Here is a 22,898-nt window from a genome sequence, read left to right on the forward strand (position 1 = left end):
ATGCCAAGATGCATCCAAATAGTGAGAGAGGGAGTAAATTCCATATTGTCAATAAGGATAGCATTTCTTTATATAGTGGAGGGAAATTGTTCTCATATAAAGTGGAGTACGAGGTTGTGCGATTGATTCTTAGATATTTGAGAGGTGGTGCGCCAGTGGTATTTAAAGTTAATCTGGAGATGATCCACATGGGAGTCATTTATGTTAAGTGGAAGGACTTCAGTTTTAGTTGTATTTGTTTTATACTCTGATAATTGGCTGAATTTTAAAAGCAATGAATAGAGGTTGGGGAGCAAGGTATGGGGTTTCATAAGTGCTGGAGGATATCATCAGCAAAAAGGGATAATTTTAATGGTGGTTATATGAGAAAGTTTGATGGATTTATCTGTGACAGTTGCTTGGGTTGTAAGCATGATAATTTCCTTCCCTCCTCTTACCTTGTTTTTCCCCATCCTCCACTCCTCGGTGCATTCCTCTGTTATATGTGAGTGAATATTTGTATTCCTGGTATTTTCAGTTGCCCTTGTTTGTGTTTCCTTGTATGTCGGGTTGGTGTACTGCTGCCCTCTTCCCTAAGTGGGGGAAGGGAACAGACGGAAGGCAGATACAGGAGATAAGGCAAGGTTGGTGGCCCCAGCATCTTCACCTTCAGAAGTAACCCAGGGAATAGGGTGAGCTAGGGTGTCCCCTAGTGTTAGGGACAGTGTAAAAGCCCATGGTCCCGGGTCACTTGACAACTGAGTCATGACACACATCCAGCTGAAGTATACTGCGGCGCACAGACTCGTTGAGTCCGTGCGCACCAATACACACTGGCGGCCAATCAGAGGCCAGCAGCTGATGTTGGTGTGCACGTAACTGAGGGCGCATGGCAGTGACATCATGTGCTCCAGTGGCAGAACATGGTCCACATTGCAACATGGGACAGAGCATAAGGGACATATACCCTGGGCCCCCTTCTGGTAATAAGGGATCCAGGATAAGGGACATATAGTGCCTTGTGGAAGTATTCACCCCCTTGGCTTTTTACCAAATTGTGTTACATCACAACCTGTGTTTAAATGTTTTTGTAAATCAGAATTGTGTGCAAAGCATCAGCAAAAGAATAGTGTAAGTTAGTGAAGTGAGAAAAATATAGGCATAAGTGAAATGTATGGGATCAAATAACTAAAAATTGGCATGTGCATATGTATTCATCCCACTTGCTATGAAGCTCTAAAAATTTGTGGTGCAAGCAATTACCTTCATAAGTCACAAGCTTAGTAAAAGGAAGTTCACCTGTGTGTAATCTAAGTGTCATATTGTCTGTCAGTATATACACATCTTTTCTGAAAGGCCACAGAGGCTGCAACACCACAAATCAAGAAGCACCACTAACCAAACGCCCCCATGAAATCAGGGACAAAGTTGTTGAAAAGTACAAGTCAGGGTTAGGTTATTTAAAAAAAAAAAAAATCAAATCTCAATCTCTGACAAACCCCCAGAGCACCATCAAATCCATTATCATCAAATAGAAAGAACATGGTACTACAACAAATCTGCCAAGAGAGGTATGCCCACCAAAACTCTCAGCCCTTGCAAGAAGGGCATTAATCAGAGAGGCAGCACAAAGTCCAAAAAGGTAACACTGAAAAAGCTCCCGAGTTCCCAAGCAGAGACTGGAATATCTTTCCATACGACCAAAATAAGCCATACACTCCATAGAGGTGCCCATTATGGAAACGTGGGCAGAAAAAAGTCTGTACATAAAAGGAGCCTTACAAATTTTGTGTGTGAGTTTGTCAAAAGACAAGTGGGAAACCAAACCGATGGAGGAAGGTGCTGTGGTCAGATGAGAACAAATTTGAACTTTTTGACCACCAAAATAAACGCTATGTCTGGCGCCAAACCAACACAGCTTATCACTGCAAGAACACCATCCCCACAGTGTAACATGGTGGCAGCATCATGCTGTGGGAATGTTTTTCGTCAGCAGGGACTGGGAAAATGGTCTGAGAACATGGATGATGCAAAATACAGGATAGACAAACAAGGTTTGATCAAAAATGTCAGTGATTTGAGACTGGGACGGAGATTCACCTTTCAACAACGTGATGACCCAAATCATACTGCTAAAACCACATTCGAGTACTTTAAGCAGTAGCGTAGCTACCGGTGGGGCAGAGGGTGCGGGCGACCCAGGCCCGGTGCTCTGAGGGGGCCCACCCGGAGCTATGCTATTGTAACTATATCGGCACACACAGAGCGCCGATACAGTAACATTCTGCAGCAGAGCAGGGAGAATCAATCCCCCTGCTCTGGCGCCCGGCTGCTATGGGGCCCCTGAGCAGGTGGGGGGGCCCGGTGCCAGCAGTGGGACCCCTGTCATCGGAAGATGAGCTGTACCAGCATTTAGCAGATACAGCTGATCGCAATGATGGGAGAAGGAGCGCTATGCTCCTTCTCCCATCATCCCCGTCAGTGTCGGCGTCTGACGTCGCCGACACTGACAGCGGGCGCGATGACGTCACTGACCGGCGCCTGCTGTCAGGAGATCAGCGGGAGCAGCGCAGGAACCAGGAAGAGAGGTGAGTATTTATTTTTTATGGGTGCTGCTGCCTTATTAGAGGGTCTGCCTATGGGGATCTGCCGCCTTATTACAGGGTCTGACTATGGGGACCTGCCGCCTTATTACAGGGTCTGACTATGGGGGCTGCCTTATTACAGGGTCTGACTATGGGGGCTGCCTTATTACAGGGCCTGACTATGGGGGCTGCCTTATTACAGGGCCTGACTATGGGGGCTGCCTTATTACAGGGTCTGACTATGGGGGCTGCCTTATTACAGGGTCTGACTATGGGGGTGCTGCCTTATTACAGGGTCTGACTATGGGGGTGCTGCCTTATTACAGGGTCTGACTATGGGGGTGCTGCCTTATTACAGGGTCTGCCTAGAGGGGTGCTGCCTTATTACAGGGTCTGACTATGGGGGTGCTGCCTTATTACAGGGTCTGACTATGGGGGTGCTGCCTTATTACAGGGTCTGCCTAGAGTGGTGCTGCCTTATTACAGGGTCTGACTATAGGGGCTGCCTTATTACAGGGTCTGACTATAGTGGTGCTGCCTTATTACAGGGTCTGACTATGGGGGCTGCTTTATTAGAGTCTGCTTTATTACAGAGTCTGCCTCTGGGGGTGCTGCCTTATTACATGGTCTGACTATGGGGGTGCTGCCTTATTACATGGTCTGACTATGGGGGCTGCCTTATTACAGGGTCTGATTATGGGGGTGCCAACTTATTACAGGGTCTCACTATGGGGTGATGCCTTATTACAGGGTCTGACTATGGGGGCTGCCTTATTACAGGGCCTGACTATGGGGGCTGCCTTATTACAGGGTCTATAGGGCTGCCTTATTACAGGGCCTGACTATGGGGGCTGCCTTATTACAGGGTCTGACTATGGGGTGCTGCCTTATTACAGGGTCTGACTATGGGGTGCTGCCTTACCGGGTCTGACTATGGGGTGCTGCCTTATTACCGGGTCTGACTATGGGGGTGCTGCCTTATTACAGGGTCTGACTATGGGGGTGCTGCCTTATTACAGGGTCTAACTATGGGGGTGCTGCCTTATTACAGGGTCTGACTATGGGGGTGCTGCCTTATTACAGGGTCTATAGGGCTGCCTTATTACAGGGTCTGACTATGGGGGCTGCCTTATTACAGGGCCTGACTATGGGGGCTGCCTTATTACAGGGTCTATAGGGCTGCCTTATTACAGGGCCTGACTATGGGGGCTGCCTTATCACAGGGCCTGACTATGGGGGCTGCCTTATTACAGGGCCTGACTATGGGGGTGCTGCCTTATTACAGGGTCTGACTATGGGGGTGCTGCCTTATTACAGGGTCTGACTATGGGGGTGCTGCCTTATTACAGGGTCTAACTATGGGGGTGCTGCCTTATTACAGGGTCTGATTATGGGGGTGCCGCCTTATTACAGGGTCTGACTATGGGGTGCTGCCTTATTACAGGGTCTGCCTAGAGGGGTGCTGCCTTATTACAGGGTCTGACTATGGGTGCTGCCTTATTACAGGGCCTGACTATGGGGGCTGCCTTATTACAGGGTCTGACTATGGGGGTGCTGCCTTACTACAGGGTCTGACTATGGGGGTGCTGCCTTACTACAGGGTCTAACTATGGGGGTGCTGCCTTATTACAGGGTCTGATTATGGGGGTGTCGCCTTATTACAGGGTCTGACTATGGGGTGCTGCCTTATTACAGGGTCTGCCTAGAGGGGTGCTGCCTTATTACAGGGTCTGACTATGGGTGCTGCCTTATTACAGGGTCTGCCTAGAGTGGTGCTGCCTTATTACAGGGTCTGACTATGGGGGTGCTGCCTTATTGTAGGGTCTGCCTATAGGGGTGCTGCCTTATTACAGGGTCTGACTATGGGGGCTGCTTTATTAGAGTCTGCTTTATTACAGAGTCTGCCTCTGGGGGTGCTGCCTTATTACATGGTCTGACTGCTACCTTATTACATGGTCTGACTATGGGGGTGCTGCCTTATTACATGGTCTGACTATGGGGGTGCTGCCTTATAACAGGGTCTGACTATGGGGGCTGCCTTATTACAGGGTCTGATTATGGGGGTGCTGCCTTATTACAGGGTCTGACTATGGGGGCTGCCTTATTACAGGGTCTGACTATGGGGTGCTGCCTTATTACAGGGTCTGACTATGGGGTGCTGCCTTATTACAGGGTCTGACTATGGGGTGCTGCCTTATTACCGGGTCTGACTATGGGGGTGCTGCCTTATTACAAGGTCTGACTATGGGGGTGCTGCCTTATTACAGGGTCTAACTATGGGGGTGCTGCCTTATTACAGGGTCTGCCTATGGGGTGCTGCCTTATTACAGGGTCTGACTATGGGGGGCTGCCTTATTACAGGGTCTGCCTATGGGGGTGCTGCCTTATTACAGGGTCTGACTATGGGGGCTGCCTTATTACAGGGCCTGACTATGGGGGCTGCCTTATTACAGGGTCTGACTATGGGGGCTGCCTTATTACAGGGCCTGACTATGGGGGCCGCCTTATTACATGGTCTATAGGGCTGCCGTATTACAGGGTCTGACTATGGGGGTGCTGCCTTATTACAGGGTCTGACTATGGGGGTGCTGCCTTATTACAGGGTCTGACTATGGGGGTGCCGCCTTATTACAGGGTCTGACTATGGGGGTGCCGCCTTATTACAGGGTCTGACTATGGGGGTGCCGCCTTATTACAGGGTCTGCCTAGAGGGGTGCTGCCTTATTACAGGGTCTGACTATGGGTGCTGCCTTATTACAGGGTCTGACTATGGGGTGCTGCCTTATTACAGGGTCTGATTATGGGGGTGTCGCCTTATTACAGGGTCTGCCTAGAGGGGTGCTGCCTTATTACAGGGTCTGACTATGGGTGCTGCCTTATTACAGGGTCTACCTAGAGTGGTGCTGCCTTATTACAGGGTCTGACTATGGGGGTGCTGCCTTATTGTAGGGTCTGCCTATAGGGGTGCTGCCTTATTACAGGGTCTGACTATGGGGGCTGCTTTATTAGAGTCTGCTTTATTACAGAGTCTGCCTCTGGGGGTGCTGCCTTATTACATGGTCTGACTGCTGCCTTATTACATGGTCTGACTATGGGGGTGCTGCCTTATTACATGGTCTGACTATGGGGGTGCTGCCTTATAACAGGGTCTGACTATGGGGGCTGCCTTATTACAGGGTCTGATTATGGGGGTGCCAACTTATTACAGGGTCTGACTATGGGGTGCTGCCTTATTACAGGGTCTGACTATGGGGTGCTGCCTTATTACAGGGTCTGACTATGGGGTGCTGCCTTATTACAGGGTCTGACTATGGGGTGCTGCCTTATTACCGGGTCTGACTATGGGGGTGCTGCCTTATTACAAGGTCTGACTATGGGGGTGCTGCCTTATTACAGGGTCTAACTATGGGGGTGCTGCCTTATTACGTGGTCTGCCTATGGGGTGCTGCCTTATTACATGGTCTGACTATGGGGGGCTGCCTTATTACAGGGTCTGCCTATGGGGGTGCTGCCTTATTACAGGGTCTGACTATGGGGGCTGCCTTATTACAGGGTCTGCCTATGGGGGTGCTGCCTTATTACAGGGTCTGACTATGGGGGCTGCCTTATTACAGGGCCTGACTATGGGGGCTGCCTTATTACAGGGTCTATAGGGCTGCCTTATTACAGGGTCTGACTATGGGGGCTGCCTTATTACAGGGCCTGACTATGGGGGCCGCCTTATTACATGGTCTATAGGGCTGCCTTATTACAGGGTCTCACTATGGGGGTGCTGCCTTATTACAGGGTCTGACTATGGGGGTGCTGCCTTATTACAGGGTCTGACTATGGGGGTGCCGCCTTATTACAGGGTCTGACTATGGGGGCTGCCTTATTACAGGGCCTGACTATGGGGGCTGCCTTATTACAGGGTCTATAGGGCTGCCTTATTACAGGGTCTGACTATGGGGGCTGCCTTATTACAGGGCCTGACTATGGGGGCCGCCTTATTACATGGTCTATAGGGCTGCCTTATTACAGGGTCTCACTATGGGGGTGCTGCCTTATTACAGGGTCTGACTATGGGGGTGCTGCCTTATTACAGGGTCTGACTATGGGGGTGCCGCCTTATTACAGGGTCTGACTATGGGGGTGCCGCCTTATTACAGGGTCTGACTATGGGGTGCTGCCTTATTACAGGGTCTGCCTAGAGGGGTGCTGCCTTATTACAGGGTCTGACTATGGGTGCTGCCTTATTACAGGGTCTGACTATGGGGTGCTGCCTTATTACAGGGTCTGCCTAGAGGGGTGCTGCCTTATTACAGGGTCTGCCTAGAGGGGTGCTGCCTTATTACAGGGGCTGCCTTATTACAGGGTCTGACTATGGGGGTGCTGCCTTATTGTAGGGTCTGCCTATAGGGGTGCTGCCTTATTACAGGGTCTGACTATGGAGGCTGCTTTATTAGAGTCTGCTTTATTACAGAGTCTGCCTCTGGGGGTGCTGCCTTATTACATGGTCTGCCTATGGGGTGCTGCCTTATTACAGGGTCTGACTATGGGGGGCTGCCTTATTACAGGGTCTGCCTATGGGGGTGCTGCCTTACTACAGGGTATGACTATGGGGGCTGCCTTATTACAAGGTCTGACTATGGGGGTGCTGCCTTACTACAGGGTCTGACTATGGGGGCTGCCTTATTACAGAGTCTGCCTATGGGGGTGCTGCCTTATTACAGGGTCTGACTATGGGGGCTGCCTTATTACAGGGTCTGACTATGGGGGTGCTGCCTTATTTCAGGGTCTGACTATGGGGGCTGCCTTATTACAGGGTCTGCCTTTAGGGGTGCTGCCTTATTACAGTGTCTGCCTATGGGGGCTGCCTTATTTCAGAGTCCGCCTATAGGGGTGCTGCCTTATTACAGGATCTGCCTATGGGGTGCTGCCTTATTACAGGATCTGCCTAAATGGGGGTGCTGCCTTATTACAGTGTCTGCCTATGGGGGCTGCCTTATGCTATAAAATCTGCCTACGGGGAGTGCATTATACTATATTGTGGACTATTTGGTGCATTATGCTACTGTATATGGAGGCTATCTAGGGGGCCATCATACAGTATGGAGATTACAGTGTGGGGGTCATTATACATTGTTGGAGCCATCAAACAGTTTGGGGGCTACTAAGGAGTCAGTATACTGTGTGGGTGGTACTATACAGTGAGGGAGCATTATACTGTGTATAAGAGCATCATACTGTGCATAGGGGAGCTGTACAGGGGGGAGACTCGGGACATTATTAAATGTAAAGTGGGCACTTATTGTTATAGGGGAACTCAGGTTACTGTGGCTATCAAAGGGGCACACAGGGCAATATTACTTTCTAGGGGGCAAAATATGGGCACTGTTTTCTAGGGCACTTGCACCCGGCATTACTATATTAGGCTACGTTCACATTTGCGTTGTGCGATGTTGCGTCGGCGACGCAACGCACAACGCAAACAAAAACGCACAAAAACGCACGCTAAAACGCATAGTTTTGCGACGCATGCGTCCTTTTTTGCCGAATTTTGGACGCAAAAAAAATGCATCTTGCTGCGTCCTCTGCGCCCTAACGCTTGCGGCAAAAAAACCGCATGCATCGCAAAACGCATGCAAACGCATGTCCATGCGCCCCCATGTTAAATATAGGGGCGCATGCGTCGCCGCGGCTGCGCTCGACGCAGCCCGGCAGAACACAAATGTGAACGTAGCCTTATAGAGGGGTGCTTTAGAATTTAGAGGGCACAGAGAACCACACAGCAGGTGCAGTAATAGGGACACATACAGCAGCAGCGGCTCAGTATTGGGGTATCAGGTGCAGTAATAGGGTCACATACGGCAGCAGCGGCTCAGTATTGGGGTAACAGGTGCAGTAATAGGGACACATACGGCAGCAGCGGCTCAGTATTGGGGTAACAGGTGCAGTAATAGGGACACATACGGCAGCAGCGGCTCAGTATTGGGGTATCAGGGACAGTAATAGGGACATACGGCAGCAGTGGCTCAGTATTGGGGTATTAGGGGCAGTAATAGGGACACATATGGCAGCAGCGGCTCAGTATTGGGGTATTAGCAAGATGAGGAGTTTGTGCAGGTTGGGAATAGACGGTGAAGGCGCTGGAATATGAGAAGTGAAACGTGTCTTTGTTGTATTTTCTGCAGACGAGTCCTGGCTGGAGAATTAGTCATGTCGGTCTGGGCCAGATGGAAAAGACTGGAAAAATGAACGATTCCATCAGAGAACATCAGCGGTAAGTCATCATCTGTAAATCTGCTGTGATCTCTTATATGTTCTGTAGGGCTGGTATCTACCACTGACCATATGGCGGTAATATCCAGGTTGGTCGTTATATAGAGACTATCTTCAGTAGCAGCGCGGTCATCTGCTGAGGTTCTCCTCCACTATTAGGGCGCGTCACCGAATTGTAATGAAGGTTACCTGGTTAGGGGCCCACTCAGAAGTTTCGCCCCACCCCCCCCCGGACCAAAACCCTAGCTACGCTTCTGACTTTAAGGGGAAACATGTAAATGTTGTGGAATGGCCTAGTCAAAGACCTGAATCCAACTGAGAATCTGTGGTCAGATTTGAAGATTGCTGTTCACCAGCGGAGACCATCTAACTGAAGGAACTGGAGCAGTTTTGCACTCAGCCATTGATCACACCAAGACAACACCAAAGTTCTCTCAATGGCATTAAAAGTAATATTCTCAACCAATAAAATGCAAAGTGCTGGTATGGATTTTTATAGGGGCTAAGTTCCCCGTTTCACTGTACAGCTAGTTTAAAATGCATTTTGGGGCTGACAGATTTTCATTAGAGGGGTTCTGTGCTCAGTAGGTGGCTCTCCCCATGAATAGTCATGGGGTTAAAACAATAATAGATGGCATACATACCCCTAGACTCCAATCCCTGCTTTAGCACTGTGGCTTTGAGGGTCTATCAGCCTAGAAGTACCGATCATCAGTGGCCACACCAATCAAGTCAATGCTGGAGGGGGACATCACCGCTTCCAACCCAGAAGAGACCTTTGGAGCAGAGTGAAGGAGTGAGTATGCTGTTTTTTTTTTTTACTGGTTTAACCTCATGACTGGCTACAGCGGAGAGTCCATTTAACAGCATAAGGATAGGATATTGACTGGTGAATATCTTATTGTAAAATATCACTAAGAAATTATATAACCTCATCAAAATATGAAACAATAAAACAAAGAGAAAAGGGAATACATATAGTGTCTCCATACCTCAGCAGTGGAAGCTCTGCTAGGGCAATCTGTAACTTGGCTTCTTTTGTGCGTGCATTGTAACGAAAAATACTTAAGACCACACTATATCTGTCATATACCTTCACTCCCCAGCCGGCTTCCAACTCTTTCTGTTTAGAGAAAATGCAAGAAAAGTAACATTGTCAGAATCAAGACTGGCATTAACATAAGAAGAATTTAAAAACTTTCAAAACGGTTTGTTCAAAATTCTTACAAAAAAACCTAATGGCTGAAAAACAGTGTGAATGATAAGACTTGATGTTATTGATCCATGATCAGTGTGAACCATTACAGCAGGGAATTGAATAGCTATGAAAACCTTATTCTATTATTTAGACATTTATTATTTAACATATTTCGTGATCTTAGAGCTTTTTTCAAAAATATTAGATGATCCATGCAAGTAAGGGCTCAAGCACATAAATGCCATAACTGGGATGTCCTAGATGGGCATTTCTGAATTTATGAAGGCATAATTAGTGATTTTCTATAGGATTCATTAAATTGGTTGTCCCAACAATAAAGTACATATTAATTAATAGATCTAAGAATCAAAAGTTCCACAATTGGATGTGTTAAAAAAAAAATGTTCCCGTGCTGAGAAAATCTTATAAAATGAGCACCTGCTGTGGACTGTGTAATGGCTGCATCCGACCATGTAGAGCTGCTCCAGTTCATGGTCAGCACGTAGCACAGCTCCTGGCTGAGCAGGAAAAATAAGAGTATATAGACAACATAGCAGGGGCTTGCAGTTGCTTCTTTCTGTGAGGTAACACATTTCAATGACCAAATTATCACTGCAGGGTCTCCAGCTCAGCATAATTCAAGTCAGAGGCTTAGGAGCTCCTTTGGCTACTGAGCTCCAACCTCACCGTCTTAATTTAGAGAAGATCAGAGAACTGGACACTGCAAATAGTACAGTACACTGCAGGGACACATTTATAAGATTAAGATCACAATTATTAAAATAAGATGTCAGTACGGGAACATTTTTTTTTTAAATACATACAATTATGGAACCTATTATTCCAGGATCTATTGATTTAAATGTACTTTGTTTGTGAGGAAAACCCCTTTAAGTATCTAGAAATTTAAATCCATAAGGCTCCTTATGAACAGGTGCATTCACCTCTAAAAGTATTGTTTGCTGGGGGAAAAAAAATCTCTCTATATGCGCAAAGTCTGTTTATATGACTCCATATGAAGGAGTGTCACAGGACCTGTGCACAGCTGGTGAGAGACTATGCACAGAACATGAGCTCTCAAAGCAAAAAAGAAATAGTTCAATTAAGCATAAAATAAACAGCAACATACATCACACTATACAATTGAATGGAAGGGGTTGTCTAAACTTATGAATAAGTAAAACTTGCAAAGTCCTTGTACAAAACAAACCACTTTGCAATTTCCCCTTTATTAAAAATCCTCTCAGTTCTAAAGATCGAAGAGACTGTTGATTCTATTCTGTACTGCTCTTTTCTTAGGTTATGGGCCATCTCGGCAGTGGCCACTTCCTAGACCAAACCACTTCCTAGACCAGGAGCACATGCTTTCAAGGTCTAGGCTGCTCTGAAGCCGGCCAGATCACCGGATCTGACCACCTTCAGTGTCCATGCTGTAGAGACTAAGCTGCCCCTGCTATCAGAATGGGAGAGCAATGAGCTTGGACCAGCGCCACGACCAAGCTGTAGGTCTGAACAACCAATCTTCAGAAGCGGTCCCTTCCCCTCCATCCCCAGCAAGCAGCGAGTTTTGAAGTGGTGCAGCAATGGAGAGAGATGATACAATCCTTGTAAGGCTGGGGTCACACTTGCGAGTGCAATGCGAGAAACTTGGGCAAGTCTCTCGCATCAATACACGGCATTGCCACCAGCACTCGGGACCTGGGTGTGCAGCTGCATGTATTTCTATGCAGCCGCACGCTCTGGTCCCGAGTGCCGGCGGCAGGGCCGGGTATTGATGCGCAAGTTTGTCACATTGCACTCGCAAGTGTGACCCCGGCCTAAGAGTCCTTTATCTTGATGAAAATAGAAATTAGGTAATTCCTACAGTTTCCCTGGTGAAAACAGCAGATTATGGGAGGTCTCAGAAGTGTTACAAGGGCTTGTCCAGACTGGGCATGCTTATTTGAACAATCCTTTGCTATACTCAGAGAATGTAGTCATCACTGCGGCAAGGAGGATGAGGTTGAGAACCTACATGCCGCCATGATTATTGGTTTCAGTAAGACATCTTTTACAACACAGTCACGATCATACAATTCAGCAGTACCTCACTCAATGAAGAAAGTCTTTCAACATTCAAGAAAACTGCTGTGAGCTGCGGGAGGCCTTTAATTGTTTCTGTAAGACAGTAAATGTAATATATATATATATAATAGAGAACATTTAGCGATATCATCCTGTAGATATACCACGAGACTGATATGGAAACCCCCTTTTTGGCCTCTGATGACAACTTCTGGCTTTCAGTCGCACTATTCCGCTTGCACTTTTAGCGCCCTTGGAGTAGAATAGAAGTGATTGGGAAACCTTGGCTAGGTATATGGTTTCTATTCAGCTCGCCTGGAGTGCAATTTGACTAAAATGTTAGCACTGCTTAAAAAAACAAAACGTGGCGTTCTATCAGGAGTGGGGAACCTCCGGGCAGTGGGCCGTTCATGGCCCACTATATCATACCCAGGGACAGCAGTGCTAGAGCCGGCAGCCCCATATAGCCAGCAGTCAGTCTGTTCATTTGTCCTTACACTGAGCATGCACATGTAGCGTTCACTACCGAACGCTCTGGCACAAAGCAATATGCTTAAAAGTTGAACAAAGAAAATTGCAGAACCTTGGTGCAGCAGCGAAGTTGGTAATCCTTGGCCACTGGACCACAGCACTGTGAACCTTTCTACCTGTGGCATCCCCGGGCCTCTAACAGCTGAATAGTAGGATTGCTGAGATTCCGGCCTCCAGCAGTCTGATATAGGTGGCTTATACCAAAGATGGGCCATTAATACGGTGATCCATAAAAGCCTCGGAATTTTAAAGTAGACCTGTCAGAGGATTCATGCAGCTCAAACTGTGGGAAGTGTGAATCAGAGCCTGGTTGTACAAACACAGCCAAGCTTTATCTTTATCTGAAACTTTCAGGCATTTCAGAGAGAATATACGCTAAAGATCCCGGCAGGAACCATAGCCAGAAACGAGACTAGTCCGACCCTACGCAGCGCTGCTAGAGGGGATTTAGGCCTCACTCACACGTACGATTTTTACGTACAAGTGCTATCCGTTGTTTTCATGTATAGCACCATTCACATGTCTGATTTTTTCCTTGGACCAAGTGGTCCATAGCAAGTATCAGAAACATGTTGGATTTTCACCTGATGGTCAGATCAAAATCAGCAAAGCATGTCATTGGGTCGGTGAAAATAACGGGACCACACTTGGAGGATATCCAAGTGCAGACTGATTTCTACGTACTCTCAGAATAGAGAACTTGGAGAAAACAGGATTTTTGGTTGCTTACCGTAAAATCTGTTTCTCGGAGCCTTCATTGGGGGACACAGGAACCATGGTGTATGCTGCTGCCACTAGGAGGCTGACACTATGCAAATAAAAGTTAGCTCCTCCTCTGCAGTATACACCCCACCGACTGGAAGTAGGATATTCAGTTAGTAAGAAAGCAGTAGGAGAAGCAATATTAGAAAAATTACACAGAAACTCAAACTGTAACAGTATAATACAACAGAGCTGTTCAACATGGGGGGGTGCTGTGTCCCCCAATGAAGGCTCCGAGAAACAGATTTTATGGCAAGCAACCAAAAATCCTGTTTTTTCTATTGCTTCATTGGGGGACACAGGAAGCCATGGGACGTCCCAAAGCAGTCCCTGGGGCGGGAACAGTGGTCAACTCCAATCAGGTCGGAGAAGGTCTTTCTAGCTAAGCTGGCATCGCCGAAGACAGACATGGACTCTGAAGGATTTTGCAAATCGCTCTGTCGAGGTGCAGGGCGGAATCCCTATATCTACCGCCAGGAAGCGCCCCTGCCCAGGTAGAGTGTACCTTAACCCAGAAGAGGAAGCTCTGATCTGACCTAGTAAACCTACCAATGTCGACCGGGTTCAGCGAGCATTCGCTGACCTGGAGGCTAGAGGGCCTCTATACGCCGAGCCCGTGTTATGAATAAGGGGGAAGGGCGGCAGGCGCACGTTGCCCTGGCCAGGTAGCATAATGAAAGCGCTACGAAGGAAGAGTCCGAGCCAGGCGAAGGAAAGAATAAAAAAAATGATGTACAGGGCCATGGAGAACACCGGTGGGATACGGGACGAGCACCGAAGCTGTGATCCACAGAATGTGCACACTGCTGCCACACACTCTGCGAGACTCAGAGTGGTTGGGAGCCCTAAAGAGAAAGATACAAAAAGAAACAAAGGGTGCGCCCCTCGCAAAACGCAGAAATGTCGGATGCCCTGAGAGATCAAGACCTGGACAAAGGAAAAACTCATGGTGTTCCCAGGAAGTAATTACTGAACGATGAGATTTCATGCTGAAAAGACAAGGATGGACCCTTTTGTTCAGCAATCTAGGATCCCCGACGAAACACACTGAGGAAACAAAGCCCCTAGGAGAACAACGAGGTTTAGCCAGAGGAAGGAGAGAACTCGACCCTCCGGTGATCACCTTAATAATGTGGATCAACTTGGAGCCAAACTGATGGGAACCCTGGACAGGCAAGTCGGAAAGGGACTCTGAGGATAAGTTCGCCTGCAACACTGTAAGCCAAGTGGGCCTTCGGAAGGTCACGATATTGCTGGATGCCCGAGCAGCACCTGCAGCGGCGTCTGGGGAAGGGGATACTTCCCTGCCAGGGTAATTTGGTCCGTGAGGGCGGCCTCTGTGACTCTTAACTTGCTACCCAGGTGGAAGCAAAGGCAGGGCACAATGCAGCGACAGACGCTAAGCTAAACTGAATGTCCTACTTACTGTCGGCAGGGTGTATACTGCAGAGGAGGAGCTAACTTTTTTATTTGCATAGTGTCCGCCTCCTAGTGGCATCAGTATACACCTATGGTTTCCTGTGTCCCCCAATGAAACGATAGAGAAATTGTTTTGTTGTTTGTCCACATTTGAGAAAAATCAGACTTGCGAAAGAGACCGGTGGACACTCATGTATTCAGTATTTGGTCAGTATTTTCCCTCAGCAAGTGTAAGCCAGAACCAGGAGTGGGTGATAAATGAAGTGGTGATGTGTTTCCATTATACTTTTCCTCTAATTGTTCCTCTCCTGGTTTTGGCTTACAGATACTGAGGTAAAATACTGACCAAATACTGAATGTGTGACCGTGGCCTTACGATTGTCTTGCTATGGAAGCGACCTGTCAATCACCTGCATGGGCGCTGGGAGAAGCCAGACGTTGCTTCCTATGGACTTTGGTAGGATCTTTACAATATTGCTTCTCTGCTGGCGCATCAGAGAACCTTACAAGGCGGCAATCCTGCAGCTGGCTGTGATCCCTGATGCCCGCGGTTGGGCGCATGGATCAGGTGACGGCTCACCTGTAATATCCTGCTGACTGCAAATATGGCACAATATATCAAGGACGCAAAGTAATGCTACAGTATAGACTACCTGCAAGAAGCTGAAAATTCCCTTTGCCGAAAATGTGTTTACTATCAGGAGTTTTTGTAGACATGATAATCTGATCCACCACCATCCAGTTAGGAATGCTCTGTACAAGAGCAACAGCCTCGGCGACCTGCAAATCAGCTAGGAGAAAGCAGAAACCATTAGAAAAACTAGAGCAAACAGGTCCCGTCCACGCCGATCTCAAGAAACTGCAGCAGCATCCCCCCTTCTCCACCTAGTACTCACTGATTTACAGCTGTGAGAAATGTATTCAGTGCCCAAACCCCTGACCCCCTGAAAGTGGAAAACTGCGCCTTAGGGTAGGCCATCAATATGTAAGTCATCAATATCAGATCAGTGGGGTTCGCACACTTGTAGTGCAATGTTTCCAAATAAAAAAAATGGGTTAATTTAGAAGAATTTAACCCTTAAAACAAAACATATTTGGTATCACTCTCCATAATGCTGTATTATAACATATCATTGCTAGTGTTGAGCGATACCTTCCGATATCCGGAAATATCGGGATCGGATTGGATTGGCCGATATCCAAAAAATATCGGATATCGCCGATACCGATACTGGAAACCAATGCAAGTCAATGGGACACAAATATCGGAATGAAAATAAACCCTTTCTGTCCTTGTACATCCTGTTTCAGAGGGGGGAAGAGTGTGGGTGGTGCATGGGCGGAAACTGCGTGTCTGTGTGGGACCGTGGGGGGTCTGTGCGGGCCTGCCGGGGGTCTGTGCGGCCTGCCGGGGGTCTGTGCGGGCCTGCCGGGGGTCTGTGCGGGCCTGCCGGGGGTCTGTGCGGGCCTGCCGGGGGTCTGTGCGGGCCTGTAGGGGGTCTGTGCGGGCCTGTAGGGGGTCTGTGCGGGCCTGCCCGGGGTCTGTACGGGCCTGCCGGGGGTCTGTGTGGCCTGCCGGGGGTCTGTGCGGCCTGCCGGGGTCTTTGTGTTTGTGTGCAGGCATCGTCCGATGGGACTACAAGTCCCATCGGGCTATGCCTGCTACAATGGCAGTGATTGACACATTAGCCAATGATGGGACAGTAGTAGTCCCATCATCCGGCTAATGTGTTGAATGTAAAAAAACAAAAACAAAACATACATACTACATACCTACTACATACATACATACATACAACATACTATATACTACATACAACATACATACTACATACTATATACTACATACATACATACAACATACCACATACATACAACATACTACATACATACAACATACCACATACATACAGTTATATGAAAAAGTTTGGGCACCCCTATTAATATTAAGCTTAATGTTTTATAAAAATTGTTTTTTTTGCAACAGCTGTTTCAGTTTCATATATCTAATAACTGTTGGACACAGTAATGTTTCTGCCTTGAAATGAGGTTTATTGTACTAACAGAAAATGTGCAATCTGCATTCAAACAAAATTTGACAGGTGCATAAGTATGGGCACCCTTATCATTTTCTTGTTTTAAATACTCCTACCTACTTTTTACTGACTTACTAAAGCACTTTTTTGGTTTTCTAACCTCATAGAGTTTTGAACTTCATAGCCAGGTGTATGCAATCATGAGAAAAGCTACGTAACCCCTTTCTGACCTTAGATGTACTATCCCGTCCAGGTGACCTGGGCCTATCTGACCCTCGACGGGATAGTACGTCATAGCGATCGGCCGCGCTCACGGGGGGAGCGCGGCCGAGTGTCAGCTGACTATCGCAGCTGACATCCGGCACATTAACCCCCGGCACACTGCGATCAAACATGATCGCAGTGTACCGGCGGTATAGGGAAGCATCGCGCAGGGAGGGGGCTCCCTGCGGGCTTCCCTGAGACCACCGGAGCAACGCGATGTGATCGCATTGCTGCGAGGGTCTCTTACCTCCTCCTCCCTCCAGCAGGCCCGGATCCAAGATGGCCGCGGCATCCGGGTCCTGCAGGGAGGTGGCTTCACTGCGCCTGCTCAGAGCAGGCGCCGGGAAGCCAGGAGAAGTGCACGTCAGATCGCCGATCTGACACAGTGCACAGCAAAGTGTCAGATCAGTGATCTTACACTAGAACATGATGTGTAAAAAAAAATATTCACATGTGTAAAAAAAAATCCCCAAAAATTCCCCCCCAAAATTTAAAAAAATATTCCTCTCCTTCCCTTCCGAGCCCTCCCGTGTGCCCAAGCAGGGGTTTACCCCAACATATGGGGTATCAGCGTACTCAGGACAAATTGAACAACAACTTTTGTGGTCCAATTTCTCCCGTTACCCTTGGGAAAATACAAAACTGAGGGCTAAAAAATAATTTTTTGGGGAAAATTTTTATTTTTTTTATTTTTACGGCTCTGCATTATAAACTTCTGTGAAGCCCTAGGTGGGTCAAAGTGCTCACCACACATCTAGATAAGTTCCTTAGGGGGTCTACTTTCCAAAATGGTGTCACTTGTGGGGGGTTTCAATGTTTAGGCACATCAGGGGCTCTCCAAACGCAACATGGCGTCCCATCTCAATTCCAGTCAATTTTGCATTGAAAAGTCAAATGGCACTCCTTCCCTTCCGAGCTCTCCCATGCGCCTAAACAGTGGTTTACCCCCACATATGGGGTATCGGCGTACTCAGAACAAATGGCACAACAACTTTTGGGGTCCAATTTCTTCTCTTACCCTTGGTAAAATAAAACAAAATTGACACACTGACAGGAGACAATGGCTCCTGCAGTGCATCACTGAGAGGTTACAGGAGTTCAGAGTCTCACTTTATGGCAATTGCTGCGTGTGAAAAATTCTCACACAGCAATGCCAAAAGTGAGACTAGGGATTATTTTTTTACAGCGGCGGACGAATACAGTGCGGAAGGATACCTTACTCCCGTCATTGTGTTCCTGGAGCCCCTAGAGAGCGGTCGCCTCAGCAGATGCTGCCGTTCTCCACAGGAGATCGTCGTGGGACACTCATGGATTTCTGCGGATCAGGGAGTATATTGTTTGTTATTTTAATATTTTTTTACAAATGACACTGGCTTCGGGGAACAAAATGACAAGTGATGGTGAGTATGTAATCTACGTTATATGTACTGTATGTCTGTACAGGAAAGAAATATATCTTGGTACCGTGTTAGCCAGTGGATGGAAAAATATTTAGAACTGAGGACTCTCAATTCTAAATATTTTTCTGTATGTCTGTAGTATGTTATATGTATGTATGTAGTATGTTATATGTATGTAGTATGTTGTATGTATGTAGTATGTATGTGTTTTGTTCTTTTTTACATTCAACACATTAGCCGGATGATGGGACTACTACTGTCCCATCATTGGCTAATGTGTCAATCACTGCCATTGTAGCAGGCATAGCCCGATGGGACTTGTAGTCCCATCGGACGATGCCTGCACACAAACACAAAGACCCCCGGCAGACCGCACAGACCCCCCGGCAGGTCGCACAGACCACCCAAGAGGCCCATACAGACCCCCGACAGGCCCGTACAGACCCCCCAAGAGGCCCATACAGACCCCCCCCCCCCCCCAAGAGGCCCATACAGACCCCCCCCCCCCAAGAGGCCCATACAGACCCCCCCAAGAGGCCCATACAGACCCCCCCAAGAGGCCCATACAGACCCCCCCAAGGTCACGCACAGACCCCACCCACACAGACACGCAGTCTCCGCCCACGCACCGCCCACACTCCATTATAGTGCATCATTGCACTATAAGAACTTCCAATTCCGGTATCCGATATCTTAAAAGTATCGGAACTCAGTATCGGAAATCCGATACAGCGAATATCGGTCGATACCCAATATTTGCAGTATCGGAATGCTGAACACCAATTCATTGCTACAGTCCACCACCAGGGGGCGCATTACCTGTGGTGCTGCGCTGCTTCTTGGCTCCCCACTTCACCTCAGGGTGCACGATTAGGATCCGCTGAGCCCCTTGAAGGGGCGTGGCATACGAGACTAAGAGATCACCATCCTCATCTTCCTCGTCGTCCGTGTCCTCCTCTGTGGAGCTCCAGCCTCCGTCCCCTCCTCGCTGCCGGCCCCCGGGTCTCTTGGCACTGCAGTGGTGGGTGCCGCTCCACAGGCACCGCGGCCTCGGCGCACGGAGCACGTCTCTGCTGCAGGGGAGCGGGAGGCGCCCGCCATAGACTCCCTGCTTGGCGGCGACGCTGCGGGAATGACATCTGACAAGACTCCAGAACGTCCGCGGGAGCAGCATGCTTTCTGGTGCCGGGTCACATGACCTCAAAGCAAAGCACAACAACTTGCAACTATAGGCGTGTCCGAGCAATGTCCTCCCCTTCCCGCTGGTCATGTGATCGTGACGTCACGTCTTCTGGCTGGCGTGCTTCAGGTCACCCTGGGAGGCCGGAGGTCGGCGGCGGCTGAAGATGACAGCACGGGGCGGCCCCAGCCGCTTCCTGCAGAGTGTGCTGCAGAATGGAGTCGGGAGGTACGTGTGCCAGCTCAAGAGGCTCACTCTGGTCTTCAGCAAGGACGCGCAGCCCTCCCGGGGAGCCAGGTAGGTATGGCCGCCATGTGATTCTGTGTACCGAGGACGTCTGCTTTATTCATCCGTTCATAATTGTGTCCAGTTCACGACCAGCGTCTGGCTGTTATAACCTGCTGTGGACACGCTGCATAGTCATAGGCCAGCGTGTGGCAGCATTTCTAAGGCAGCTTCAGCTCTCTTCATATTCTGGGGTTTGCATACTGCAACTTCCTTCTTTGAATCCCACCAAAGATTTTCTTTGGGGTTGATGTCATGCGACTGTGATGACCACTCCAGAATCTTCCAGGACTTATATGACCAAGCCTGGGTGGACTTTGAGATATGCTTGGGATCATTGTCCTGTTGGACAATTTCCTGATGATTGAAAGGAAGCAACGTCATCACTGAGCCACCATCATGCTTCACTGTAGGCCTGGTGTTCTGTTCAGCATATGCTTCATTCTTCCTCTCCAAGACTGATTTATAGGTGCAAAAAAAGTTCCACTTGTGTTTCAGCACACCCCCATACTGGAACCACCAAACTTCTGTGGCTTACTTCTATAGTTTTCAGCGTATTTACGAAACTTTACTTATGGGTCATTAGAAGAATACTTCTTTGATCTCAGGCACATAGACCTTAAGCGTTTTAGTATGTGACGTACTTTGCAAACTGAAACCTTCTTGCCTGCTACCACCAAATCTTACTGCAGGTATTTTGCAGTCATTTGAGGGTGACATTATACACAGGAGCTCTGTATATAGTGTCAGTGTACAGGTAATACAGTGATCACCAGTGACATTACACACAGGAGCTCTGTATATAGTGTCAGTGTACAGGTAATACAGTAATCACCAGTGACATACACAGGAGCTCTGTATATAGTGTCAGTGTACAGGTAATACAGTGATCACCAGTGACATTACACACAGGAGCTCTGTATATAGTGTCAGTGTACAGGTAATACAGTGATCACCAGTGACATTGCACACAGGAGCTCTGTATATAGTGTCAGTGTACAGGTAATACAGTGATCACTAGTGACATTATACACAGGAGCTCTGTATATATTGTCAGTGTGCAGGTAATACAGTGATCACCAGTAACATACACAGGAGCTCTGTATATAGTATAAGTGTACAGGTAATACAGTGGGCACCAGTGGCATTATAAACGGGAGCTCTGTATATAGTGTCAGTGTATAGATAATACAGTGGGCACCAGTGACATTATAAACATGAGCTCTGTATATAGTGTCAGTGTACAGATAATACAGTGGGCACCAGTGACATATAAACATGAGCTCTGTATATAGTGTCAGTGTACAGGTAATACAGTGGACACCAGTGACATTATAAACATGAGCTCTGTATATAGTGTCAGTGTACAGATAATACAGTGGGCACCAGTGACATTATAAACATGAGCTCTGTATATAGTGTTAGTGTATAGGTAATAGTGATCACCAGTGACATTATATACAGGAGCTCTGTATATACTGTCAGTGTACAGGTAATAAAGTGGGCACCATTGACATTATAAACATGAGCTCTGTATATAGTGTCAGTGTACAGGTAATACAGGGATCACCAGTGACCTCTCTAGCTGAAGTCCTCACTCACCGCCATCACTTCTTCTGTCCAGAACTCGCCTCTGCATAAAATAAGTTACCTACAGCACGGCTTCCAGAGCACATTCCCCACTTTTTCCCTTTCTTCTACTCTACACAGCTAAATACAGACATGCACACACCATTAATATATAATTAGTAGTGAGGAGCGAGTGTACTCGTTGCTCGCGTTTTCTCGAGCACGCTTGGGTGTCCTCAAAGTATTTTTTTAGTGCTCGGAGATTGTTTTTCTTGCCACAGCTGAATGATATACATCTGTTAGCCAGCATAAGTACATGTGGGGGTTGCCTGGTTGCTAGGGAATCCCCACATGTCAACAAGCTGGCTAACAGATGTAAATCATTCAGCTGCAGCAAGAAAAACTAAATCTCCGAGCACTAAAAAATACTCGGAGGACCCCCGAGCGTGTTTGGGAAATCTCGAGTGACGATTATATTCGCTCATCACTATTTACTACAAATAGATAGTTTACAAATGTTGCTAATAAACCTAATTTGCAATAGTAATGGTATTGCAGTGGTAAGATCACGGTATGGTAGGGTCATATAAGGGTAACGAGACATTCATGAGGCTCTTAGCGCAGTGTAACAGTTTCACTGTTTTGCATTTTGGTGCAGCTTTATTATCACTAAAATTATGGATAAATCTAAAAGAAAGGGGAGACTCGTACATGTTTCAAGCTAAATGTCTCCATCGACCACATTTTTGTAATAAAACTGGCGAGTGTAGCTTGAGACATTGTGTAGCTGAGCTATCTGTACTTCTGAGTCCCGTTGCCGTCAGGTTTTCGGCCACTGAATGTCAGCTATCATTTATTTCATACACTTTAAAAAAAAAAGAGATATTAAAAATGGTGCAGAATCAAAATGCAAAGTGTGCTAGTAGGTTTCATTACTATACGTATTCACTAGAATCTAAAGCTGGTCGGAGAGATTAAAGTCTAAAATCCAAATTATTTTAATTGTGTATAGCTGCAAAAATAATCATTCCCCATTATGCAAATCTGTCACATCTGAAGGATAAAATATCTTGAGATGTGTGTAAAAAGTGAATGTACAAGTATTCATGTCTTCCATGTCTGGTTCTGCTCTCATTATAAGAAGCCAGCCCCCTTTTGTCAATTAATCAACAGTGAGGGGCTGACTTAGATACTTTATGAAAATAAATTCGGGAATGACAATTACATATTTGTCCATTTTATTTCTTTTCAGGGAATATATAGAAGAAAAAGTAGTTGACTTCGCCAAGCAGAATCCTGGTATTGTTGTGTATGTTAGTCCCAAGCCATGCAGAGTACCCAAACTGGTGGCAGAATATTGTAAGT

General features: G+C 47.4%; 2 protein-coding genes across 4 annotated transcripts in view; one reads left to right on the forward strand and one right to left on the reverse strand.

Moving 5' to 3' along the window:
- The window catches only part of LOC138670476 (putative GTP-binding protein 6), a 67,242-nt gene extending 47,473 nt beyond the window's left edge, over positions 1–19,769 (reverse strand). For 2 of the 3 annotated variants that reach the window (XM_069757863.1, XM_069757865.1), the window contains exons 1-4: positions 19,319–19,769; positions 15,453–15,590; positions 12,110–12,180; positions 9,818–9,948 (exon numbers count right to left, since the gene is read on the reverse strand). In XM_069757863.1, coding sequence (XP_069613964.1) covers positions 9,818–9,948; positions 12,110–12,180; positions 15,453–15,590; positions 19,319–19,769 — 791 coding nt within the window. The remainder of the gene's footprint in view (positions 1–9,817; positions 9,949–12,109; positions 12,181–15,452; positions 15,591–19,318) is intronic. The other variant, XM_069757864.1, reaches the window with a different exon arrangement.
- A 74-nt stretch (positions 19,770–19,843) lies between these two features.
- MRPL43 (mitochondrial ribosomal protein L43) overlaps positions 19,844–22,898 on the forward strand; it is a 4,903-nt gene continuing 1,848 nt past the window's right edge. The window contains exons 1-2 of the mRNA XM_069757866.1: positions 19,844–19,976; positions 22,786–22,892. Of these exons, the coding sequence (XP_069613967.1) occupies positions 19,846–19,976; positions 22,786–22,892 (238 nt within the window). The 5' untranslated portion in view covers positions 19,844–19,845. The remainder of the gene's footprint in view (positions 19,977–22,785; positions 22,893–22,898) is intronic.

The sequence above is a fragment of the Ranitomeya imitator genome, chromosome 3, assembly GCF_032444005.1.
Source record: "Ranitomeya imitator isolate aRanImi1 chromosome 3, aRanImi1.pri, whole genome shotgun sequence".
NCBI lineage: Eukaryota > Metazoa > Chordata > Amphibia > Anura > Dendrobatidae > Ranitomeya > Ranitomeya imitator.